The following is a 19,892-nucleotide window of genomic DNA, read 5'->3' as shown; positions in this document are numbered from 1 at the left end:
TAATAAATTAAAAAGGTGAAGAAAGCTGCAGCTAATAACTCAACATTTTATGTGTAAAATATTTCACAGCCTTATATCTCAAACAATCCTAACTCTAGACAAACCACTTATTTATTCATGTACTAGGTATGATTTGCCCTTGTGGTTCAAGGTAGAGAAAGGACTTAGAAACCACTCAATCTTCTTCAATGCTCTAATCCTTAGACAACACTACTTCACACTTCAAACCAGGGTGCCTTTTTTTAAAAAAATAAATCAAGGATTGTGAAATGGAACTTAAAGGGAATAAGGAAACGCACCATCTTAGATGGTCAGTGGAACCAAACTGGAATTCCTTCCATGTAGTATCTGTGATTCAGAGATGTCTAAAAGTTGTAATACAAAAATTATTGCTGATAATTGGGTAGAGAACATGCAGACTTGGGCAGCTCAGAGATCAAACGTATCACCAGGAAATCGTAAGCCTCGGCAAACAATCTACTCTTTTATGACAGTCCTGGAAGACCCTGGTGGATGGATTACCTTACCACTTTAAGAAACAAAAAAGGATTCAATGAACGCAAAACTGTCACAGGATTCAAATGGTCTCTCTGTGCCACAGAGCCTCAGTTCAAAGAAGTTTGTGGGAACTATTCTGATGCACACCGCAGACCTGTTGTGGATTCTGTTGAAGATTTTATTGAAGAAACAATGTATCGAGTTGTGTTTGGATTTAAATCTGCTAGCAACATCAGTTCACTTTACTCTTCAGTTGTTAAGACAGAAAAACAGATAGGGCCTGAGGTCTTTCAGATTACCAAATAAGCTGGTGTTTTATGCAGTTAAAGAAAAATCTAATTCTCCAAATTAAGTGAAAAATACAATGTTTTACAGGCATTGATGTGGAGGGATTCATTTTAGGGAGATTAAAAAAGAAGTATGTATTTAATACTGAATTAATACCAGGGACAATTTTGCGTTTAACAGCATAAGAATAACTGTGATTGTCTCATGAAGCCTCTTGGTTTACAAAAGAGAACTTGCATGATTATGGTTTTTTTTTTTTTGCGGTACGCAGGCCTCTCACTGCTGTGGCCTCTCCTGTCGCGGAGCACAGGCTCAGCGGCCATGGCTCACAGGCCCAGCCACTCCGCGGCATGTGGGATCCTCCCAGACCGGGGCATGAACCCGCATCCCCAGCATCGGCAGGCGGACTCTCAACCACTGCGCCACCAGGAAAGCCCCTATGATTATGAATTTAAATGAGAACTTCCCCACCTGTCTGCTCAATGCTCCTACCTGCCGGCCCTTTTCCTGATATCTAAGGGGAATAATAAAGCTTAGGATGTATTTTTCTCAAAGCAACCTATTTGATATAATTTTCTTTTACCTGTAACCAAAGCTGTTTCTGACTCTGTAATTACTATTTCCACAGTTCTCACCTCACACTCTCCTTCCGTCATTGTCTGTCCACTGCTCTCAACCACCAGGAATGGAACCTCTTTTGAGCAAAGAAATCCATTTTTTCCTTTTATCTCACTACTTCTAACACAGTGCCTAGCAAACAGAAGTAGCTCAATAAATACTTGTTGATAAAAATGAGGAAAACTGAGCATATTGTGCAAAGTGCCTGTCTTAGCACAAGGAACAGAACAGAGAGAAAACACTCAGCAGGATGGCAGCTCTCAGTCTCTTTTCTAGTTGTTCTCCCCAGCCTAAGAGAGCAGCTGTGAATCCTAAGATTCCGGCTGTAAAAGGAGTGAAGTAGCTCTGCAAAAGAGGCTTTTGCAGCACATGTTTTAAGAGATCCGGGAGTCAGCACGATAGGGTTCCATCTAGGAACAGTGCTTATTTTCCCCGGGGAGCAAAGTACACGTGACAAGGTTCTTGTGCATGGGTAAGCTTGGGGTGAATCAATAACATTCTTATAACATTCTAAAACACAATGTGTACTCGCTGCCTTCAGTCTAAGCTTGCTTCTAACAATTCTAGCCAAACAGAGCTTTTACCATTTCTTTAGCAGCCTCCAGAATACACTAAAACCAGCTTTGCTAAAAATTAACTCACTTGTGGGGAAAAAAGCACCCCTCCCCCGACTTTCCCCCAGACATAAGACATTCAAAATCTATACTTTTTTCAACTTACTAAGTATCAAATACTGTCCATTTGATATAAATGTCTACTTGATTTCACACACCATCTTTGGCCTATCTTAGACCCATAAAAAAGTCCTGTTTAACTAAAGAGACCAGAGAACAAATTGTTGAGGCCAATGACTTCTACCTTGACACAGCAGTGACTATTGGATGAAGCCTATGTCTTGTCTATGACCGACAAGCTGCATTGCTTAAGAAATTATGGAATCTCATTTCTCAGACCAAATGTCCCTGAGGTCAAGGACCCTGTTCTACCCATTTCCCAAAGTGAATCAGCAGCACTGTTACCAACCCACAGATAAGGAAATTAGGGGAAAAGAAGTTTTTTAAATTAATAATTGAAAACAACTAAGAGAGCCTTCTTTGCTTGCTACCTTGTACTAAAAAAAAAAAAAAGTAAAAAGGAGTAAGTCTGATTCAAAGTAATAGGAAAACAATGGTTTGTAACTAAATATTCTAAACCTTTCTTTTCATCCATAAATAATTATGACTTGCTTGAAATTTAAAGAAAAATCTTCATGTAGTTAAGTTAATCAGCAGCCACATGTACATGACTTCAGTCTGCCTGAGAAGACATGGGAAAATGACTAACATATGTCAAGTGAAAGCAATGGCATATATCAACCTCTTCTGTTGCTTCATATCAAAGTCAGGGTCCAATCAGAGCACTTTCCTTCCCTAGCCTGTTTTTTTTTATCCTCCTTCCAGGTCCTTACATGTAGCCATTGAAAGATGCCAACAGGAAGAACCAGCTTACTCGAGTAGAACAGTGCTGAAAATAATCCAGGCAAGATATTTGTAAGTTTTAAATAGAGATTTTGGGACACTCTTGAGATGTGACCTCAAGAGCTCAGAACTGAACTGTATATGAGATTATTGTTTCAAAGGAGATTACTGTATCACATTTCTTGACATATCATATAGAGACCAACAAATCCAACTTAGAGCATATGACTGGGTCTGTATCTGCTTCGTAACTGGTTTGTCCAACACCTTTACCTCCCCCCCCACCAAACAAGTAGATTCATCAATAAAATTTATTACACTAAAATGCCTATGGACTTCTCAAGCCTGGAGTCAAGCTACTTCTGAAAGGAAGGAAGATAGAAAACAACTGGAATGCAGCTGAAATTAAACGTTAAAGTTATCTTTTATACTGTGCCTCTCACTGCCTTATCGGGGAGGAGACTACATTTCTCCAGGGGCAGTTTGAGAGAATCTCAAAGGAACAGGCATCAACATCGTCCTCATGAACACTATAGCAAACCTAATTCTGATTTTTAATTTTGGTTAGTCTTCGAAAAGATTGACATCCAACTTTGGCTTCCTTGGGGAGCAAGTTCCACAGGTTGATTCACCACTCTATTAAACCTAATTTTTAGTTACTCTTAAATCAAAGCTTTTAAAATCAAGCCTGGAGGCTTAAGTTAACATAAAGCAGAACGGTCAGAAATCTTGGAAGCCTGTGCTAGAGGGAAAATTTTACATCTGAAAGAGGGGTGTTTAGGCCTATAAAATCTTCAAGGACTGACATAGCCTGGAACCACTGCAAGTTTGGTGCAAGTGATTCCTCAGCTGCTACAGGAAAATCCCAATGTTCCCGATGACCCCTCACCTGATTGAACTCCTCGTCAGCATATATATCAATCAAGTCCACTCCTTCTGACATGGCTCCGGAAGGAAGATCTCGAGCCCGGAAAATGAACACGGTAAGAAAGATGCCACTGCAGTATCCAGAAAGAAACAAGAGTTAGAAGGCATAAGGGTCCCAGGGTGCGATGAGGGCATTGGTTGCCAACCTCCCGTCTCCAGAGACGCAGCATCCCGGCAGCCCGAGCTCTGCCCCACCCGCTCCGCCCCGCCCCCGGCCTCGTACCGCCCCTCGCTCTCCCAGGCCACCGGGGCTCGCGGGGCTCGCTGCCCATCACCCTCGGGCCCGACCGGAGCTGCGCCGCAGCTGCCTGGGCGCGACGAGGAAGTGCAGGCCTTTGCTCCTAGGGGCCCTCGGATGGCGCTGCGAAGAACGATCCCGGCGAAGCCCGCAGCCACAGCCCGCCGCACCTGCCGAGGCCCCAAGCGGCCCCGGCTAGAGTCCCTGCGGGTCCCGGAGCTCCAGCCACCTCCGCTCCCCACCCAGGCCTAGTCCTCGCCCCCCGGCTAGGCCCGCCGCGCTCCCTCCCCACAAACCCGGCCCGATGCCCTCGGCCCCCTCCCTCAAAGGCCCGCGCCTCCCGCCGCCCGCCAACTCCGGCTACCCCAAACTCAACCGACCCCCTCCCCGCCTCAGCGCCGTCCCCGAGCCCTCTTCCGGCCCAGCCGGCCCTCGGCCGCGCGCCCCCGTTACCGGGAATATGGCGGCGGCGGCGGCGAGTCCGGACTAGGCCCGAAGCGCGCGAACCGCTCTCTGCCCCAGGTCCCCCGCCGCCGGCGTCACACGCACAGTCACTTCCGCCATACGCGAGGACGCATCTTCCGGCTCAGGTCCTCAGAGCCGATGTCTGCGGAACTGGTGCCCGGAAGTTCCCGGAAGTGGCCGGGCCTCAGGCTTCTGATGCGGGTCGGGTAAAATGGCGGTGGCCGCTGTGTTCCCGGCCCTTGCGCGGGTGAGGAGAGTGGGGGTTCTAGGGTACTAGGCAGGCCGCAGTGAGAACTGTATCTCGTCTTCCTCTGAAGTGGAGGCCGCGGGAAGCGTCCAGCTGCCTGATAGCCCAGGGCAAGGGCAGACCCAAGGAGAGGTCGATCTTGCAACGTAGGGAGATTCAGGTTACATTCACCCTTGCCTGAGCTCACTGTGTGTCTGTCTCATAATATCGTTGAACCGTCAGTCTTCGTGGGAGACCCAATTCAGATTTCACCTATTTCCCAGGTGGAGCTGGCCCGACAGCCTCTGGGCACCCCTTCTCTTTTTTTAAGTCTCTCTGTTCTTTTTAAGACTTTAGTATCTGTCATGGTTTCACATAGTTTCATAAGATCGTTTTTCTTTTTGAATATAGACTGTTAACACTGTAACTTTCTCTCTTAGAACTGCTTTTGCTCAATCTCATAGTTTTGTGATGTGTTTTTGTCTCCAGATATTTTCTAATTCCCTTTTGATTTCTCTTTTTACCCAGTGGTGGTTCAAGAGTGAGAGTGTGTTGTTTAATTTTCACTTATTTGTGAATTTTCCAGTTTTCCTTCTGCTGTTGATTTCTAGTTTCATTCTGTTGTGGTCAGAAAAGATGCTTTGTATGATTTCAATCTTTTTTGTTAAGACTTGTTTCGAAACCTAACATGCTGTCCATCCTGGAGAATGTCCTCAGTGTGCTTGAGAAGAATGTGTATTCTGCTGCTGTTTAGTGGAATGTTCTGTATATGTATGTTTGGCCCTTTTGGCTTACAGCGTTGTTCATGTCCTCTACTTCCTTATTGATCTTCTGTCTGGATGTTCGATTTATTATTGAAAATGCCTTTTGAAATCTCCAAATATTATTGTGTTACTATTTCTCCTTTCAGTTCCGTCAATATTTGCTTCATATATTTGGATGCTCTGATATTGGTTGCATGTGTAATTGTTGTACCCTCGTTGTGAATTGACCCTTTTATCATTATATTATGTCCTTTTAAAATCTCTTTTGACAGTTTTGACTTAAAGTTTATTTTGTCTGATATAAGTAGGGCCATCTCTGCTCTCTTTTGGTTACCTTTTGCATGGAATATATTTCAGACTTTCACTTTCACCCTACATGTTCCCTTACATCTAAAATGAGTTTTTGTAAGGCATATAGTTGGATCTTGTGGGTTTTCTTAAATCTATCCAGCCACTGTATGTGTTTTGATCGGTGAGTTTAATCCACTTACATTTAAAATAATTACTGATAGGGAAGGACTTACTATTGCCATTTTGTTCATTGTTTTCTCTCTGTCTTATAGCTTTTGTGTCCCTTTTTACTCTTTTGCTGCCATCCCTTGTGTTTCATTGATTTTCTTCTATAGAGACATGCTTCAATTCTTTTCTCATTTTCTATTGTGTATAGGTGTTTTCTTTGTGGTTATTGTGGGGCAATAACATATTACATGTTATTGTGTTAATGTTACATAAAACATTTTATAATCTATTTTAAACTGATAATAACTCAATTTCAATCTCATACAAAAGCTGCTCTTTTGCTCATCCCACCTTATGTTATTGATGTCACAATTACATATTTTTGTTGTGTATCCATTAGCATATTTTATAGTTTTTTGTCTTTGTCTTTTAACTTCTAAGCCAGAATTAAGCCTGATTTACCCACCATCATTACAGTGTTACAGTATCCTGTGTTTGTCCTATATATACATTTACCAGTGAGCTTTATGCTTTCATATGCTTTTGTGTTACTGTCCAGTGTCCTTTGTCTCCTTTGGGTTTCTTCAATTTGGATGTCCATTTCTTTCCCAAAATTGGGGAAGTTTTTGACCATTATTCCTTAAAATAAGCTTTCTACCCCTTTCTCTCTTTTTTCTCCTTCTGGGGTTCCCATAATATTTATATTGTTCAGCTTGATGATGTCCTATAAGTCCCTTAAGCATACTTCACTCTTTTTCATTCTTTTTCTTTTTCTTCCTCTGATTGGGTAGTTTCAAATAAACTGTCTTTGAGTTCACTGATTCTTCTGCTTGATCAAGTATGCTATTTAACCCCTGTAGTGAATTTTTCAGTTTGGTCATTGTATTCTTCATTTCCAAAATTTTTTTTTCATATTTCTCTTCATTGATATTCTCATTTTGTTCTTGCATTGTTTTCCTCAGTTCATTGAACATCTTGATGACAGCTGTTTTGAGTTATTTGTCAGGTAATTCGTATACCTCTGTTTCCAGGGTTGGTTTCTGGAAGTTTGTTTTATTTCTTTGATTAGGCCTCATTTTGCCATTTCTTCATGCACCTTGCAACTTTGTGCTTAGATCCATGCATTTGAAAAAACAACCACCTCTCCCAGTCTTTTTGGACTGACTTTGTACAAGGAAAGACCTTTGCCAATCGGTCCAGCTAGAGAATCTGGGGGCCTATCAAACCTTTTGTGTAGAAATGTCTTCTCTAGACTTGTGCATGTAGATTCCCAACTAGAGGGATTTGCTGGCTTTTTTCAAGAGCTCATAATCTCTTGCTCCCTCTGGTGTCTCTTTGTGGTACTACAGGTTCTCTGGAGCTGCCGCAAGCCTCCCAGCTCTCCTTCTCAGCAGCCCCCAGGCTTCAGAGTATCCCAGGTCCCATGAGCGCTGCAGGTTGGCCAAGACGGAAACCAGTCCCTTGTGCAGCTCCTTGAAAAGCAGGAGTTTTGGTTGCATGCTCCTCCTTTCTTTCCATTGGCCTCTGTCGGCTGTACCATAGGTCCTCAGAAGCAGCAGCAAGCCGCCCAGTTCTCCTTGGTTTTCAGAGGCCCCCAAATACCTAGAGTATGCTGGGTCCTGTCAGTGCTCTGAGGCAGGCAAGACAGAAACCATTCTCTCAGGCAGCTCCCCGAAAAGCTGGAACGTAGGACACACATTCTACCTCTTCCTCCCCAGGTAGAAGTCAGGAACTGGGGGTTTTCTTCTGCTTGTTTTGTGCTAAGCCACAGGTAGGGACGATGGCGAGTGAGTGTATGCTAGTCCAAACCCTCACCTATTTCTCAGCAGCCCCCAACCTGGCACCTTTTCCGTCACACTTAGATTCAGACAAGACAGAAACTAGTCAATCTGGCATCCCCCTGAAAGGCCGCATGTTGGGTGTATGTTTCAGTGTTTTCTTTCCCTCCCAGGGAGAAGCCAGGAGCTGAGAATTTTCTCCAGTTGCACTGGGCTAAGCCAAGGAGAGGGACTATGTTGAATGAGTACCATGAATTTTTCTTCCAGCTGTAGTGCAGCTGGTTTTGTGCTCACCTGAGGTTCAGGAGCCTCTTAGCTGGTTTCTGGATTTCTCATAAAGGAAATTGGTCGGTATATTGTTGGGTAGTTTGTGTCTCCATGCGAGAAGGAGATTGTGGGACTTCCTGTTCCACCATCTTGCTGACGTCACCACCTTCTCATTGCATCTTTTTTTATACATTTTTAAAAATAAATTTATTATTTTATTTTATTTATTTATTTGGCTGTGTTGGGTCTTCGTTTCTGTGCGAGGGCTTTCTCTAGTTGTGGCAAGCGGGAGCCACTCTTCATCGCAGTGCGTGGGCCTCTCACTATCGCGGCCTCTCTTGTTGCGGAGCACAGGCTCCAGAAGTGCAGGGCCCAGTAGTTGTGGCTCACGGGCCTAGTTGCTTCGCAGCATGTGGGATCCTCCCAGACCTGCGCTCGAACCCGTGTCCCCTACATTGGCAGGCAGATTCTCAACCACTGTGTCACCAGGGAAGCCCTCATTGCATCTCGATAGTTTTTTGCCCTTCTCTAGATTGGGAGACTTTGGGGAATTAGGGGCCATACCATCACCGTATACTCAGATTTTAACACAGGCAGGTGATTAGAATGCAAACCATATTGTAAGAATTTTAAGGGAATGCAAAGGAAGGAGAAAATATTTCTGCTGGAGAGGTTCTGGAAAGACACTGGTTAAGAACATGTTTGCAATCAGGGGTGGGTTCCAGTCTTCACAGCAGTTACTGTTTGGGTGATCTTGGTAAGTCAGTTAACCTCTCTGAGCCTCAGCTTCCTAAGCTGTAAAGCGGGGACAGTATTAGCATAACTTCTTTTTAAATTTTTTTTTTATTGAAGTATAGTTGATTTACAGTATTTTATAAGTTTCAGGTGTACAATGTAGTAGTTCACAATTTTTTAAGATTAAACTCCACTTATAGTTATTATAAAATCAGCATAACTTCTTAAGGACTGAAGAAGATCAAATGCATTTTGCACCTACTAAGTGTTGAGTGAATGACAAGGATGGTCGTCCTTGTTAAAAAGATGTTTGTGGGGACTTCCCTGGCCGTCCGGTGGTTAAGAATCCACAGTTCCACTGCAGGGGGCGCAGGTTCAATCCCTGGTTGGGGAACTAAGATCCCGCATGTCGAGGCCAAAAAAAAAAAAGTGTGATATTTGTGGCTTATTTGTTTCAGATGCTTGCTCTGTCAAGGCGCCACCTAGTGTCTCCTTCACTCAGAGTGACATCATTCAGACGCTGCTACAGAGGTGACAGCCCGACAGATTCCCAGAAGGACATGATTGAAATCCCTTTGCCTCCATGGCGGGAGCGAACTGATGAATCCATAGAAACCAAAAGAGCCCGACTGCTCTATGAGAGCAGAAAGAGGGGAATGCTGGAAAACTGCATCCTACTTAGGTAGGGGAATAGGAGTCTGGATGTCACTTCTCTTTGACTGGAGACAGGCTTTTTAACTTCTTTTTCTTTCTTGTTTCTAGCCTCTTTGCTAAGGCACATCTGCACCACATGACAGAGAAACAACTGAACCTCTACGATCGCCTGATTAATGAACCCAGTAATGACTGGGATATTTACTACTGGGCTACAGGTACTAGGCATGATAAGCAACATAAGGTGAAAAAATAGGATGACTTGGGCTGATTTGAGTCTGGAATGGTATTCTGGGCATTTATTTTTCTTTTATCATGTAGTAGACACTCAACCCAAACACTCTTCAGATTTTTCCAGAGCGTGCAAAATTTGTTTTATGAGGTAAGGTTCTTTGTTTGCAAGCAAAAGAAACCTGTTCTATCTAACTTAAGCAAAAAAGGGAATTTAGTGGAATTGTATGGGAAGCTCCATACAAAAAGTATCAAAGGGAAGGTTGAAGAAAACCAGGCCAGGAATGGAGTGGAACGAGACAACTCAGGCTGCATAGCACGAGGTCTTCTGGCACCACCTTTGTGAGGAATGAATTCTCATTGTGTATAGTTAGGATTAGCTTTGGCTGTGAGTAAAAATACCCCAAACAATAATGGCTTAAAGAAGACAGAACTATGTTTCTCTTTCTCATAACAGAAGTTTAGAGGTGGATCCTCCAGAATGCACAGAGGGGTTTCAGAGTCACAAAGGCCAGATTCCTCTTGACTTGCTTTTCCTTCACCCTCCGCCTGTGTAGGGCTACCTCATGACCCAAGATGGCTGCTGAGGCTCTATCTGTCATGTCATTATTTCAGCCAGGGAAAAAGAGTAGGAGAGTACGCCCCATTTTTTACGGATCCTTCTCAAGAAATTATACACCATAATTCCGCTTATTTTCCACCTGCCACACTTTAGTCATATGGCTACACTTCGCCATAAGGAAGAAATAATGTAGCCTATTCCATGTGCCCAGCTAAATTGGGGATCCTATTATCAAGGAAAAATGGGAGAATAGATATTAGGAGACATCTCATCCATTTCTGTCACTCTGCATCTCCTGTTTTTGTGTTTCCACTCAATATTTGTACCTTAAAATAGAAGCTATTCTATAGGTTCCAAGTGTGAAGTGTGACAATACCTGGTCTAGAGGCTTATATAACCATTAGAAAGCCCACAGAGTGTAAAATATTTACTATCTGGCCCTTTATAGAAAATATTTGCCCCTGACTTAGCATAGTGCATTTGACATTCACCCATGTTGTTGTATCAGTAGTTCATTCTTTTTTTTTGGCTGCATTGGGTCTTCGTTGCTGTGATCAGGGTTTCTCTAGTTGTGGCGAGCGGGGGCTACTCTTTGTTGTGGTGCATGGGCTTCTCACTGCAGTGGCTTCTTCTGTTGTGGAGCACGGGCTCCAGGCATGCGGGCTTTAGTAGTTGTGGCTCGCGGGCTCAGTAATTGCGGCATGCAGGCTCTGGAGCGCAGGCTCAGTAGTTGTGGCGCACGGGCTTAGTTGCTCTGCGGCATGTGGGATCTTCCCAGACCAGGCATCGAACTTGTGTTCCCTGCATTGGCAGGTGGATTCTTGTGGGATCCTCATGGACTGGGGCATGAACCTACTTCCCCTGCATCGACAGGCGGACTCCCAACCACTGCGCCACCAGGGAAGCCTGGCAGGTGGATTCTTAACCACTGCACCACCAGCGAAGTCCCAATAGTTGATTCTTTTGTTTTGAGTGGAATTGCAACGTGTGGATGTACCACAGTTTGTTTATCTGCTGACCAGTTGAAGGACACTAGGATATGTCCAGTTTTAGGCAACTATGAATAAAGCCTAAACTGTAAATCTTTGCATACAGGTTTTTGTGAATGTAGGTTTTAGTTTTGCTTGGGTAAATGCCCAGGAAAAGCGTTTCTGGGTCATATGGTAAATGTATGTTTAACATTATAGCAAACTTTATTGATGGACATTAAAATTTGAGTTTCGTATAATTTTCATGTGTCATGAAATATTCTTTTGACTCTTTTCCCTCAACCAGTTAAAAATCATTCTTAGCTCACAGGCCATACAGAAATGGGCAGTATGCCATCGTTTGTCAACTCCTATGCCAAGTAAAAGAGGCCAGACTCAAAGACTCTACACTGTATGATTTCCATTTATATTGTATTCTGGAGAAGGCAAAACTACGTAGCAGAAAACAGACCAGTGATTGCCCAGACCAGAGTGAGAGGGGAGGAGGAGATGTTCCACATCTTTACCAACACTTGGTATTGTCAGGGTTTAATTTGTTTTTGTTTTTAGCCATTCTAAGAGGCGTGTAGTGATGTGTCGCTGTAGTTTTAGTTGGCACAACCCTAATGACTAAAGATATTGAGGGTCTTCTCTTTTCTTTTCTTTTAATATTTATTTATTTATTCGGCTGTACCTGGTCTTAGTTGCTACGTGCAGGATCTTCGATGCGGCATGCGGAATGTTTTAGTTGCGGCATGTGGGATGTAGTTCCCTGACCAGGGATCGAACCTGGGCCCCCTGCACTGGGAGCGTGGAGTCTTAGCCACTGGACCAACAGGGAAGTCCTGAGGGTCTTTTCAAGTCATTTGCCATTCATACCTCTTTGGTGTTGTGTCCCTCAATCTTCCTCCTGCCTTTTTTTTTAATTGGGTTTTTTGTTTTCTGTTTCACTACCAGCATTTGATGCTATAAATTTCCAAGCACTGCTTTAGCCTTATGATACAAATTTGGATGTGTTGTGTTTTCATTTTCATTCAATTCAAAATAGTTTCGAATTTCCCTTGTGACTTCTTCTTTGACCTGTGAGTTATTTAGAAGTATGTTTAATTTTCAAATATTTCCAGATTTTCCAGGTATTTTTCTGTTATTGATTCCATTGTTGCCACAGAATGTAGGCTATATAATTTCAGTTCTTTTAAATTTCTTGAAATTTGTTTTATGGCCTGAAATGTGTATATCTTTTTTTTTTTTTTTTTTAATAATTTATCTTTGGCTGTGTTGGGTCCTCATTGCTACGCATGGGCTTTCTCTAGTTGTGGCGAGCAGGGGCTACTCTTCATTGTAGTGCGCAGGCTTCTCATCTCCGTGGCTTCTCTTGTTGCAGAGCACAGGGTCTAGGCGCACGGGCTTCAGTAGTTGTGGCACGTGGGCTGCAATAGTTGTGGTTCGCGGGCTCTAGAGCGCAGGCTTAGTAGTTGTGACACACGGGCTTAGTTGCTCCACGGCATGTGGGATCTTCCTGGACCAGGGCTCGAACCTGTGTCCCCTGCATTGGCAGGCGGATTCTCAGCCACTGCGCCACCTGGGAAGCCTGAAATGTGTATATCTTAATAAATGTTCCATGTGCATTTATTTGAACACAACATGCTGTTCCGCGCTTGTTGGTGAAGTTTTCTGTAAATGTCAACAAGGTCAAGTTGCCTGATACCGTTCTTCATGTCTTGTATATTCTGGTTGATTTTGTCTGTACTCTCTATCAATTACTAAGGAGTGTTGAAATCCCCAACTATAATTGTGGATTTGTCTATTACTCATTTCAGTTCTCACAGTTTTTGCTTCATATATTTTATAGCTCTGTTATTATGTGAAGACATATTTAGGATTGTTAGATTTTCTTGATGAATTGAGTCCTTTATCATTATATAATGTCTGTCTTTATTGCTGATAGTTCCAAAGTGTCTGATAGTAGACACTCCAGCTTTCTTTTGATTCGTGTTTGCATAGTATATATTTTTCCATTTATATTAGTTTTCTATTGTTGCCACAAACTTTAGTGACTTTAAGCAACAACCGTTTGTTAGTGCACAGTCCTGTAGGTCAGAAGCTGTGCCCAGATCTCACAGCCTGAAATCAACGTCATCTCTTCTACATTCCTGCCCGGAAGCTCATTCAGGTTTCAGGGAGCATTCATTCCCTGAGGTGTAGGACTGAGATCCTGGTTGTCTTGCTTGCTGTTAATGTCTTTCAGCTTCTAGAAGCTGCTCTCGGGTTCTTGCCACATGGCCCCTCTGTCTCAGCATTGGAGATCCTCCCTCACGTGGAATCCCTCTCATGCTTTACATCTCTCTGACGTCCCCTTCTGCCACCAGCTGGAGAAACTTCTGCTTTTAAAGAGCTCACGTGGGCTTCCCTGGTGGCGCAGTGGTTGGGAGTCCGCCTGCCGATGCAGGGGACACGGGTTCATGCCCCGGTCTGGGGGGATCCTGCGTGCCACGGAGCAGCTGGGCCCGTGAGCCATGGCCGCTGGGCCTGCGCGTCCGGAGCCTGTGCTCCGCAGCGGAGAGGCCACAGCAGTGAGAAGCCCGCGTAACGCAAAAAAAAAAAAATCTCACGTGAGTAGGTCAGAACCACCTGGATAATTTTCCTGTCCTGACTGTGCCATATAACATAACCCAGTCATGGGTGTGAAGATCATCATATTCACAGTCCTGGGGATTACACAGGGCTTGTACACAGGGGAGTGGGAGATACTGAGGGCCAACCTAGAATTCTGCTTACCACACCATTCTTTTAATTTATCTTTGTCTTTAAATTGAGCTTCTTATAGATAGCATATATAATCTTTTTTTTTTTTTTTTTTTTTTTTTTTTTTTTTGGTACACGGCCCTCTCACTGCTGTGGCCTCTCCCACTGCGGAGCACAAGCTCCAGACGTGCAGGCCCAGTGGCCATGGCTCACGGGCCCAGCCGCTCCGCGGCACCGGACCGGGGCACGAACCTGTGTTCCCTGCATCGTCAGGCAGACTCCCAACCACTGCGCCACCAGGGAAGCCCATGATCATTCTTTTTTATCCAATCTTACAGTCTTTATCTTTCCATTGGTGTGTTTTGGCCATTTACACATAATTAATTACCAGTGTGGTTGAACTAAAATCTACCATCTTTTTTTTTGTTTCCTGTTTCTGCTATCTGTTCTTTGTTCTCTTCCCCCTCTGTTACCATGGATTTTTTTTTGGGGGGGGGGGGTTAAATAAATTTATTTATTTATTTATTTAGGGCTGCATTGGGCCTTCATTGCTGCACAGGGACTTTTTTTTTTTTTTTTTTAGTCACAGTGAGTGGAGGCTACTCTTCGTTGCAGTTTGCTGGCGTCTCATTGTGGTGGCTTCTCTTGTTGCAGAGCACAGCCTCTAGGCATGTGGGCTTCAGTAGTGGTGGCACACAGGCTTAGTTGCTCTGCGGTATGTGGGATCTTCCCAGACCAGGGCTCGAACCCGTGTCCCCTGCATTGGCAGGCAGATTCTTAACCACTGCACTACCAGGGAAGCCCGGGGGGGGGTGTTTAAAATTTCATTTTATCTCCATCATTGGTTTATCATTTATATCTCTCTATAATTTTTTTAGTGACTGCCCTAGGATTTACAGTATACATCTTTAATTAATCATAGTCTACCTTCAAGAATAGTATACTGTCTCATGTATAATGTAAGAACTTTCAGGAGTACACTGCAATTTCTCTCTTCCATGTTTTCTGCTTTTGTTGTCACACTTTTTACTTAAGTTGTAAGTCTACACTACATTTCTGTTGTTTTACTTTAGACAGTTATCTTTAGAGCAATTTAAAATAAGGGAGAGAATACATTGTATTTTGTATTTTGTAAATATGTAAATTATAACACTATATATAAATATGTATGTAACCTATAACACATATTATGTATAAGGTACATTATATTTACCTTCATTTTTTTTTTTTTTTTTTTTTTTTTTTTTTTTTTTTTGGCGGTATGCGGGCCTCTCACTGTTGTGGCCTCCCCCGTTGCGGAGCACAGGCTCCGGACGCGCAGGCTCCGGACGCGCAGGCTCAGCGGCCATGGCTCACGGGCCCAGCCGCTCCGCGGCATATGGGATCCTCCCAGACCGGGGCACGAACCCGTATCCCCTGCATCGGCAGGCGGACTCTCAACCACTTGCGCCACCAGGGAGGCCCTACCTTCATTTTAATCATCTCTGGAGACCTTCATTTCTTTATGTAGATCCATGTTTCTCTGGTATCATATTCCTTCTGCTTGAAGAACTTCCTTTAATATTTCTTGTCGTGTAGGTAGCTTTTGTTTGTCGTTTTCAAGATATTTTCAGTGGATATAGAATTACAGGTTCGCAATTATTTCTTTTATTTTTAAAAATAATTTATTTCTTTATTTTATTTACTTACTTACTTGGCTGCGCTGGGTCTCAGTTGTGGCAGGTGGGCTCCTTAGTTGCGGCTCACCGGCTCCTTAGTTGCGGCATGTGAACTCTTAGTTGTGGCACACATGTGGGATCTAGTTCCCTGACCAGGGATTGAACCCAAGCCCCCTGCATTGGGAGCTCGGAGTCTTAACCACTGTGCCAGCAGGGAAGTCCCCACAATTATTTTTTTCAGCACTTTACACGGGCACTCTTCTTTTGTGAGGCTGTTAGTATGCAGGAACGAGTCAGTCTGGTTAGGAATTGAGCTGGATTTGGATCTGTGTTTCCTACCTTATGTTATTGTTGGAAATTTTTCATCCATTATCTCTTCATATGTTTCTTCTGCCTCATTTTCTTCCTCTTTTCCTTCTGGGATTCTAGTTACACTTGGTTTAGACAGATATTGTCCCACAGCTTTTGGATTCTGTGTTTTGTGTCTTTTACTCTTATGTTTCTTTTCATGTATTAGTTTGAGTAATTTGAATTGGATAATATTTATTGACCTTTCTTCCACTTCACTAATTCTTTCCTTGACCATTAAATATTATGAAGAGTCCATTCTGCTTATGGGCTACTATATTCCTATTTTTATTTTTAACATTTCCATTTGACTTTCACAGTTTCCACCTCTGCTGGAGCTCCTTATCAGTTCATGCATTTTTCCTACTTTTTCCACTAGCACCTTTAACATAATAGTCATAGTTACTTTATTTAAATCCCCTGTCTAATAGTTCTAACATCCACGTCATCCCTGAGTCTGTTTCAGTTGATTGCTTTGTCCTTTCACAGTGTGTTGTTTTTCACTTTTCTTTTGTGTGTGTGTTAGGCACAGTTGATTAAATGTTAGACATCATGAGTGAGACAGTAAAAACTGAGGGAAATGGTATTTATGCTTAGAAATGGGCATGATTCTTCTGCCGGGCTGTTGGAATCGAGTCAGTCTAGTTAGGAGTTAAGCTTACTTTGGATTTTGTTATTGCTTTAGTTCCCTTCAGTTCACCACCAGCCTCTATTGTTACCATGTGCATCTTCCTCTATTTCTGCGCTTCAAAGGAAATCTCTCCCCATTGCTGCTCTTGCCCGCTCCCAGCTGTAGATACCTATTGATTTCCACTTGGTGCTTGTTGGTTTGGGGAAGGGAGGGTATTCTCTATTATCCTGGTCCAGCATTGGTCCCTGTGGCCATGGGTCTTGAGGGTGGGCTTTCTCAGTGATTCTGCTGGTCCCATCAGGGTAGAGGATTTTTTTTCTTTTACCCTTCCACCAGCCCAAATGTGTCCTCACATGTGCCCTGTAGGAGACAGGATTCGCTGATCTACTCCCAGCCCCTTGAGGCTTTTGTTCTTCAGAGAAGGAAGGACCAGGCTGGGCATTATGCTTTTTTGGGTGGGCGGGCAGTATTGGCTGCTCCCCTCCTCCTGGCCTGTATCACTGAGGGAGGCTTTCTCCAGCTTCCTGCTCTGGACACAGTCTTTGTCATGTGCATGCTTAGTGGGGGATTGTTGAGAAGAACCTGCACATTGGGGCAAATTCTCCTTGTGTCTGTGGCTCCCAGAGATTTTTGTACCTCTCACGCTAGCCTACTTGGCTTTCAGCAGTTGATGAACAATTTTAGCTAAATTCTACTTAGCTGTTTGTATGTGCCCAGCGCCTCATCTTCCTGTGCCCTCTCTCAAGTGAGCATGTGTTCCTATCCATTTTCTCCTTTGAGGGGTCTCTCTTTGCTTAGATTTTATTCTCTTGGGTGCCCTGTGACCTCAGCTCTCTGATGACTTCAGAAAGTTACGATAGTTCTACTTTTATCTGACTTTTTCTATTTGGGCTGAGTATAATGTTCTTTCCAACTTTCAGCATCCTAGGGGGAAGCCTAAACCTCCTTGATCTTATTCTGGTCGTCACACACAGAAAAACACATGCCAGGCCCACCACATACCAGGCTCTGTGCCCAGTGAGGGGAAATCAAACTTTGTTTGGGGGAATTCCCTCTCCTAGCATTGTACCTAGTCTTGCTAGGAGGGTAATTCCAAAGCATATTACCTAAGGTTTCCCAGTGGGAGGCTTTACTTGTAATTGGAACCTTAAGTGAGCATCTCACGGTTGGAAAGAAAGATTGGAGGTGAGCAGCATCCTGCCAGGCTCTCTTGCTCTGGCCTGAGGCTGGCATCCTCATCTCTCTGCTCTCGGTGCGTTTGCTACCTCTCCATGCAAATCTGGTTCTCCAGGTTCATGTTAATTTGGGGGGCCTCTATTAGCTTTCCAGTAAATTCTTTCATGCTTAAGTTTACTAGTTATCAGTCGCTGTCACTTACATCCAAGGATTTTTGCCTCAGGAAATATATAGGCTAGAAGGGAAAACACAGTACTCAGAAAACAATTGAAGTACCAAATGCAGAGCAAAACAGTACGGCCAAGATTGGACAGGCCAGGGGTCAGCAGGATTGCTCATGGAAGACCAGATAGTAAATGTCATCGTCTTGCAGTCATATGGTCTCTGTGGCAACTACTCAACTCTGCCATCGTAGCACAGAAGCAGCCACGGACAGTATGTAAACAAGGGAGAGCAGCTGTCCCAGTAAAGCTCTTTACAAATACTGGCTGCTGTAGGTTGCCAACCCGCGGTACAGGCTGCCGTGTATATTCAGAGGAAGAATGGAGCTGCTCTTTGTATCCACTGTGGTTTTTGGCCAAGGCCAGTGTTTCGAGTTTCAAGATCCTTATACCTGGCAACTGACTGACCAACGTAATTCTTTTTGCCCATCCTTCTCTTGCAGAAGCAAAACCAGCCCCAGAAATATTTGAAAACGAAGTCATGGCCCTGCTGAGAGACTTTGCTAAGAACAAAAACAGAGAGCAGCGACTGCGGGCCCCAGATCTCGAATACCTCTTTGAAAAGCCACACTGAGCTGAGCGCCACTGCCTGCCTGGCCTCGGTCTGCGGATGCTCACTGCTTATGATGGGTATTGGCCTTGATGTCCTGCTTCTCCTTAGACGCTCAGCCCACCCAGACCGTTGGTCCTGCCTCCAGTGATGGACCCGCCTCTCTCCTGAGGACGTGTAAATGTTCAGTGTATCTCATTCTAAGACCTTGTGGTTCCGTTCTAAGCCTCAAAGCAGTTTGTCTAAGTTACTGATGTTTGGGCCCGACTTTTCTCTGGCTCCACGGGAGGGCGCTGTAGGGGAAGTGATTGTGCCAGCTTGTTGCTTCAGCCAGAAGTGAGCTCAGTGCAGAGGGGCAGCCGGCTCTTCGTGCTGTGTGGAAAGCTCCCCGGGTGACCCAGGGCTTTGTTCCAGTGAAATTCCCCCTTCCAACCTGGGATGGTTCTTTCTGCCAAGGGAGGCTGATCCAAGCCCCCCGAGCGGAATCCTTCAAAGGCCCAGCAGGCAGAATGAGGGCAGCGGGCTGGAATGGTGTGGGCGTGCTCCTTAAGAGTCAGCATCCTCATCAGATTTCTCTAAAATGCTCACTTTGTGAATTGAACGATAATTGAATATTAAAGAGTATTTTACAAAGGAAATCACAACTCCCCAGCCCTCACACAATTATTTTAATTTTGTCTCTTATGTAATCCACAGGCATACGTTTATAGAGCTTTACAAGGTCACAGTCGTAGGTTTTATCTTCATGCAGCACTATAGCAAATATTTTCTATATTTCTACAGTCTCCAGGATCGTTTTAGTTGACAAACTAATAATGCATAAGAAATAATATGTTAGGATGAATTAGCTGAAAGTGTTTAGCTCTAGGACTAGAAGATTTCGACATTGCCGGGAGGGTAGTCTCACTGGAGGAATTTTCCCCTAGGAGCTGTAATCCAGTCAGAACGGCCATCGCCCAGACTGGGCCAGGACCATTAAAGGTGCGATCGGAGGAAAGCAGGCCAGAATTGCTAGGCGGGCAGTTCGTGAGCACAAGAGCTGCACGCAGGCAGGAGGTACACGTTTCCAGCATTATTGAGCTTCGGGGTTCCCACGGAGCTTCCTCATGATCCTGCCTGCCCCTCAGTGTCCCTGGCTGAGGAGAGAAGAGGAGAGAACCAGCCTTTATTTACTTACATGATCTCAGTAGAGCTTCACAACTCTCCTGCAGACAAGTGGTGTCACACCTATTTTGTAGATGAGAAAGTGGGCTCAGAGAGAGAGATTTGTCCAAGATTAAGTCGCTACTCGGTCAGAAAGCCAGAATCTTGCTTAGTTCAGTCTGTCTCCAAAGCTCATGAACTTTCTGCCAGAACATGCTACCTTACTGGTGGAAACTGTGTAGAAATCGATGCTTTGAGAAGTTATAGTAAAGAAACTTGACGGTT

At 44.1% G+C, this 19,892-nt stretch overlaps 2 protein-coding genes across 6 annotated transcripts in view; one reads left to right on the top strand and one right to left on the bottom strand.

Moving 5' to 3' along the window:
• The window catches only part of CPSF7 (cleavage and polyadenylation specific factor 7), a 22,825-nt gene extending 18,238 nt beyond the window's left edge, over window positions 1–4,587 (bottom strand). For 3 of the 4 annotated variants that reach the window (XM_060102721.1, XM_060102724.1, XM_060102722.1), the window contains exons 1-2: window positions 4,480–4,587; window positions 3,751–3,859 (exon numbers count right to left, since the gene is read on the bottom strand). In XM_060102721.1, the coding sequence (XP_059958704.1) occupies window positions 3,751–3,804 (54 nt within the window). In that variant the 5' untranslated portion in view covers window positions 3,805–3,859; window positions 4,480–4,587. Of the gene's footprint in view, window positions 1–3,750; window positions 3,860–4,406 lie in introns of all 4 variants that reach the window. The other variant, XM_060102725.1, reaches the window with a different exon arrangement.
• On the top strand, window positions 4,078–19,892 carry SDHAF2 (succinate dehydrogenase complex assembly factor 2). 2 transcript variants are annotated; one of them, XM_060102726.1, is made up of 4 exons: window positions 4,078–4,738; window positions 9,179–9,402; window positions 9,483–9,592; window positions 18,358–19,892. In XM_060102726.1, the coding sequence occupies exons 1-4, from the start codon at window positions 4,703–4,705 to the stop codon at window positions 18,486–18,488; spliced, it is 501 nt and encodes a 166-aa protein (XP_059958709.1). In that variant the 5' UTR covers window positions 4,078–4,702; the 3' UTR covers window positions 18,489–19,892. The 2 variants fall into 2 exon arrangements, with proteins under 2 accessions (XP_059958709.1, XP_059958710.1); XM_060102727.1 differs by lacking the exon at window positions 4,078–4,738 and adding an exon at window positions 4,753–4,884.

Source organism: Mesoplodon densirostris, chromosome 7, assembly GCF_025265405.1.
Source record: "Mesoplodon densirostris isolate mMesDen1 chromosome 7, mMesDen1 primary haplotype, whole genome shotgun sequence".
Taxonomy (NCBI): Eukaryota; Metazoa; Chordata; class Mammalia; order Artiodactyla; family Ziphiidae; genus Mesoplodon; species Mesoplodon densirostris.
The sequence above is the reverse complement of the archived record's forward strand: the minus strand, read 5'-3'. Positions and strand labels throughout refer to the sequence as shown.

Coding starts and splice junctions, on each gene's coding strand:
- SDHAF2 (XM_060102726.1), top strand. CDS start 4,703: ATGGCGGTGGCCGCTGTGTTCCCGGCCCTTGCGCGG. Junction 4,739..9,178: donor TGTTCCCGGCCCTTGCGCGG/GTGAGGAGAGTG, acceptor TATTTGTTTCAG/ATGCTTGCTCTGTCAAGGCG. Junction 9,593..18,357: donor TATTTACTACTGGGCTACAG/GTACTAGGCATG, acceptor CTTCTCTTGCAG/AAGCAAAACCAGCCCCAGAA.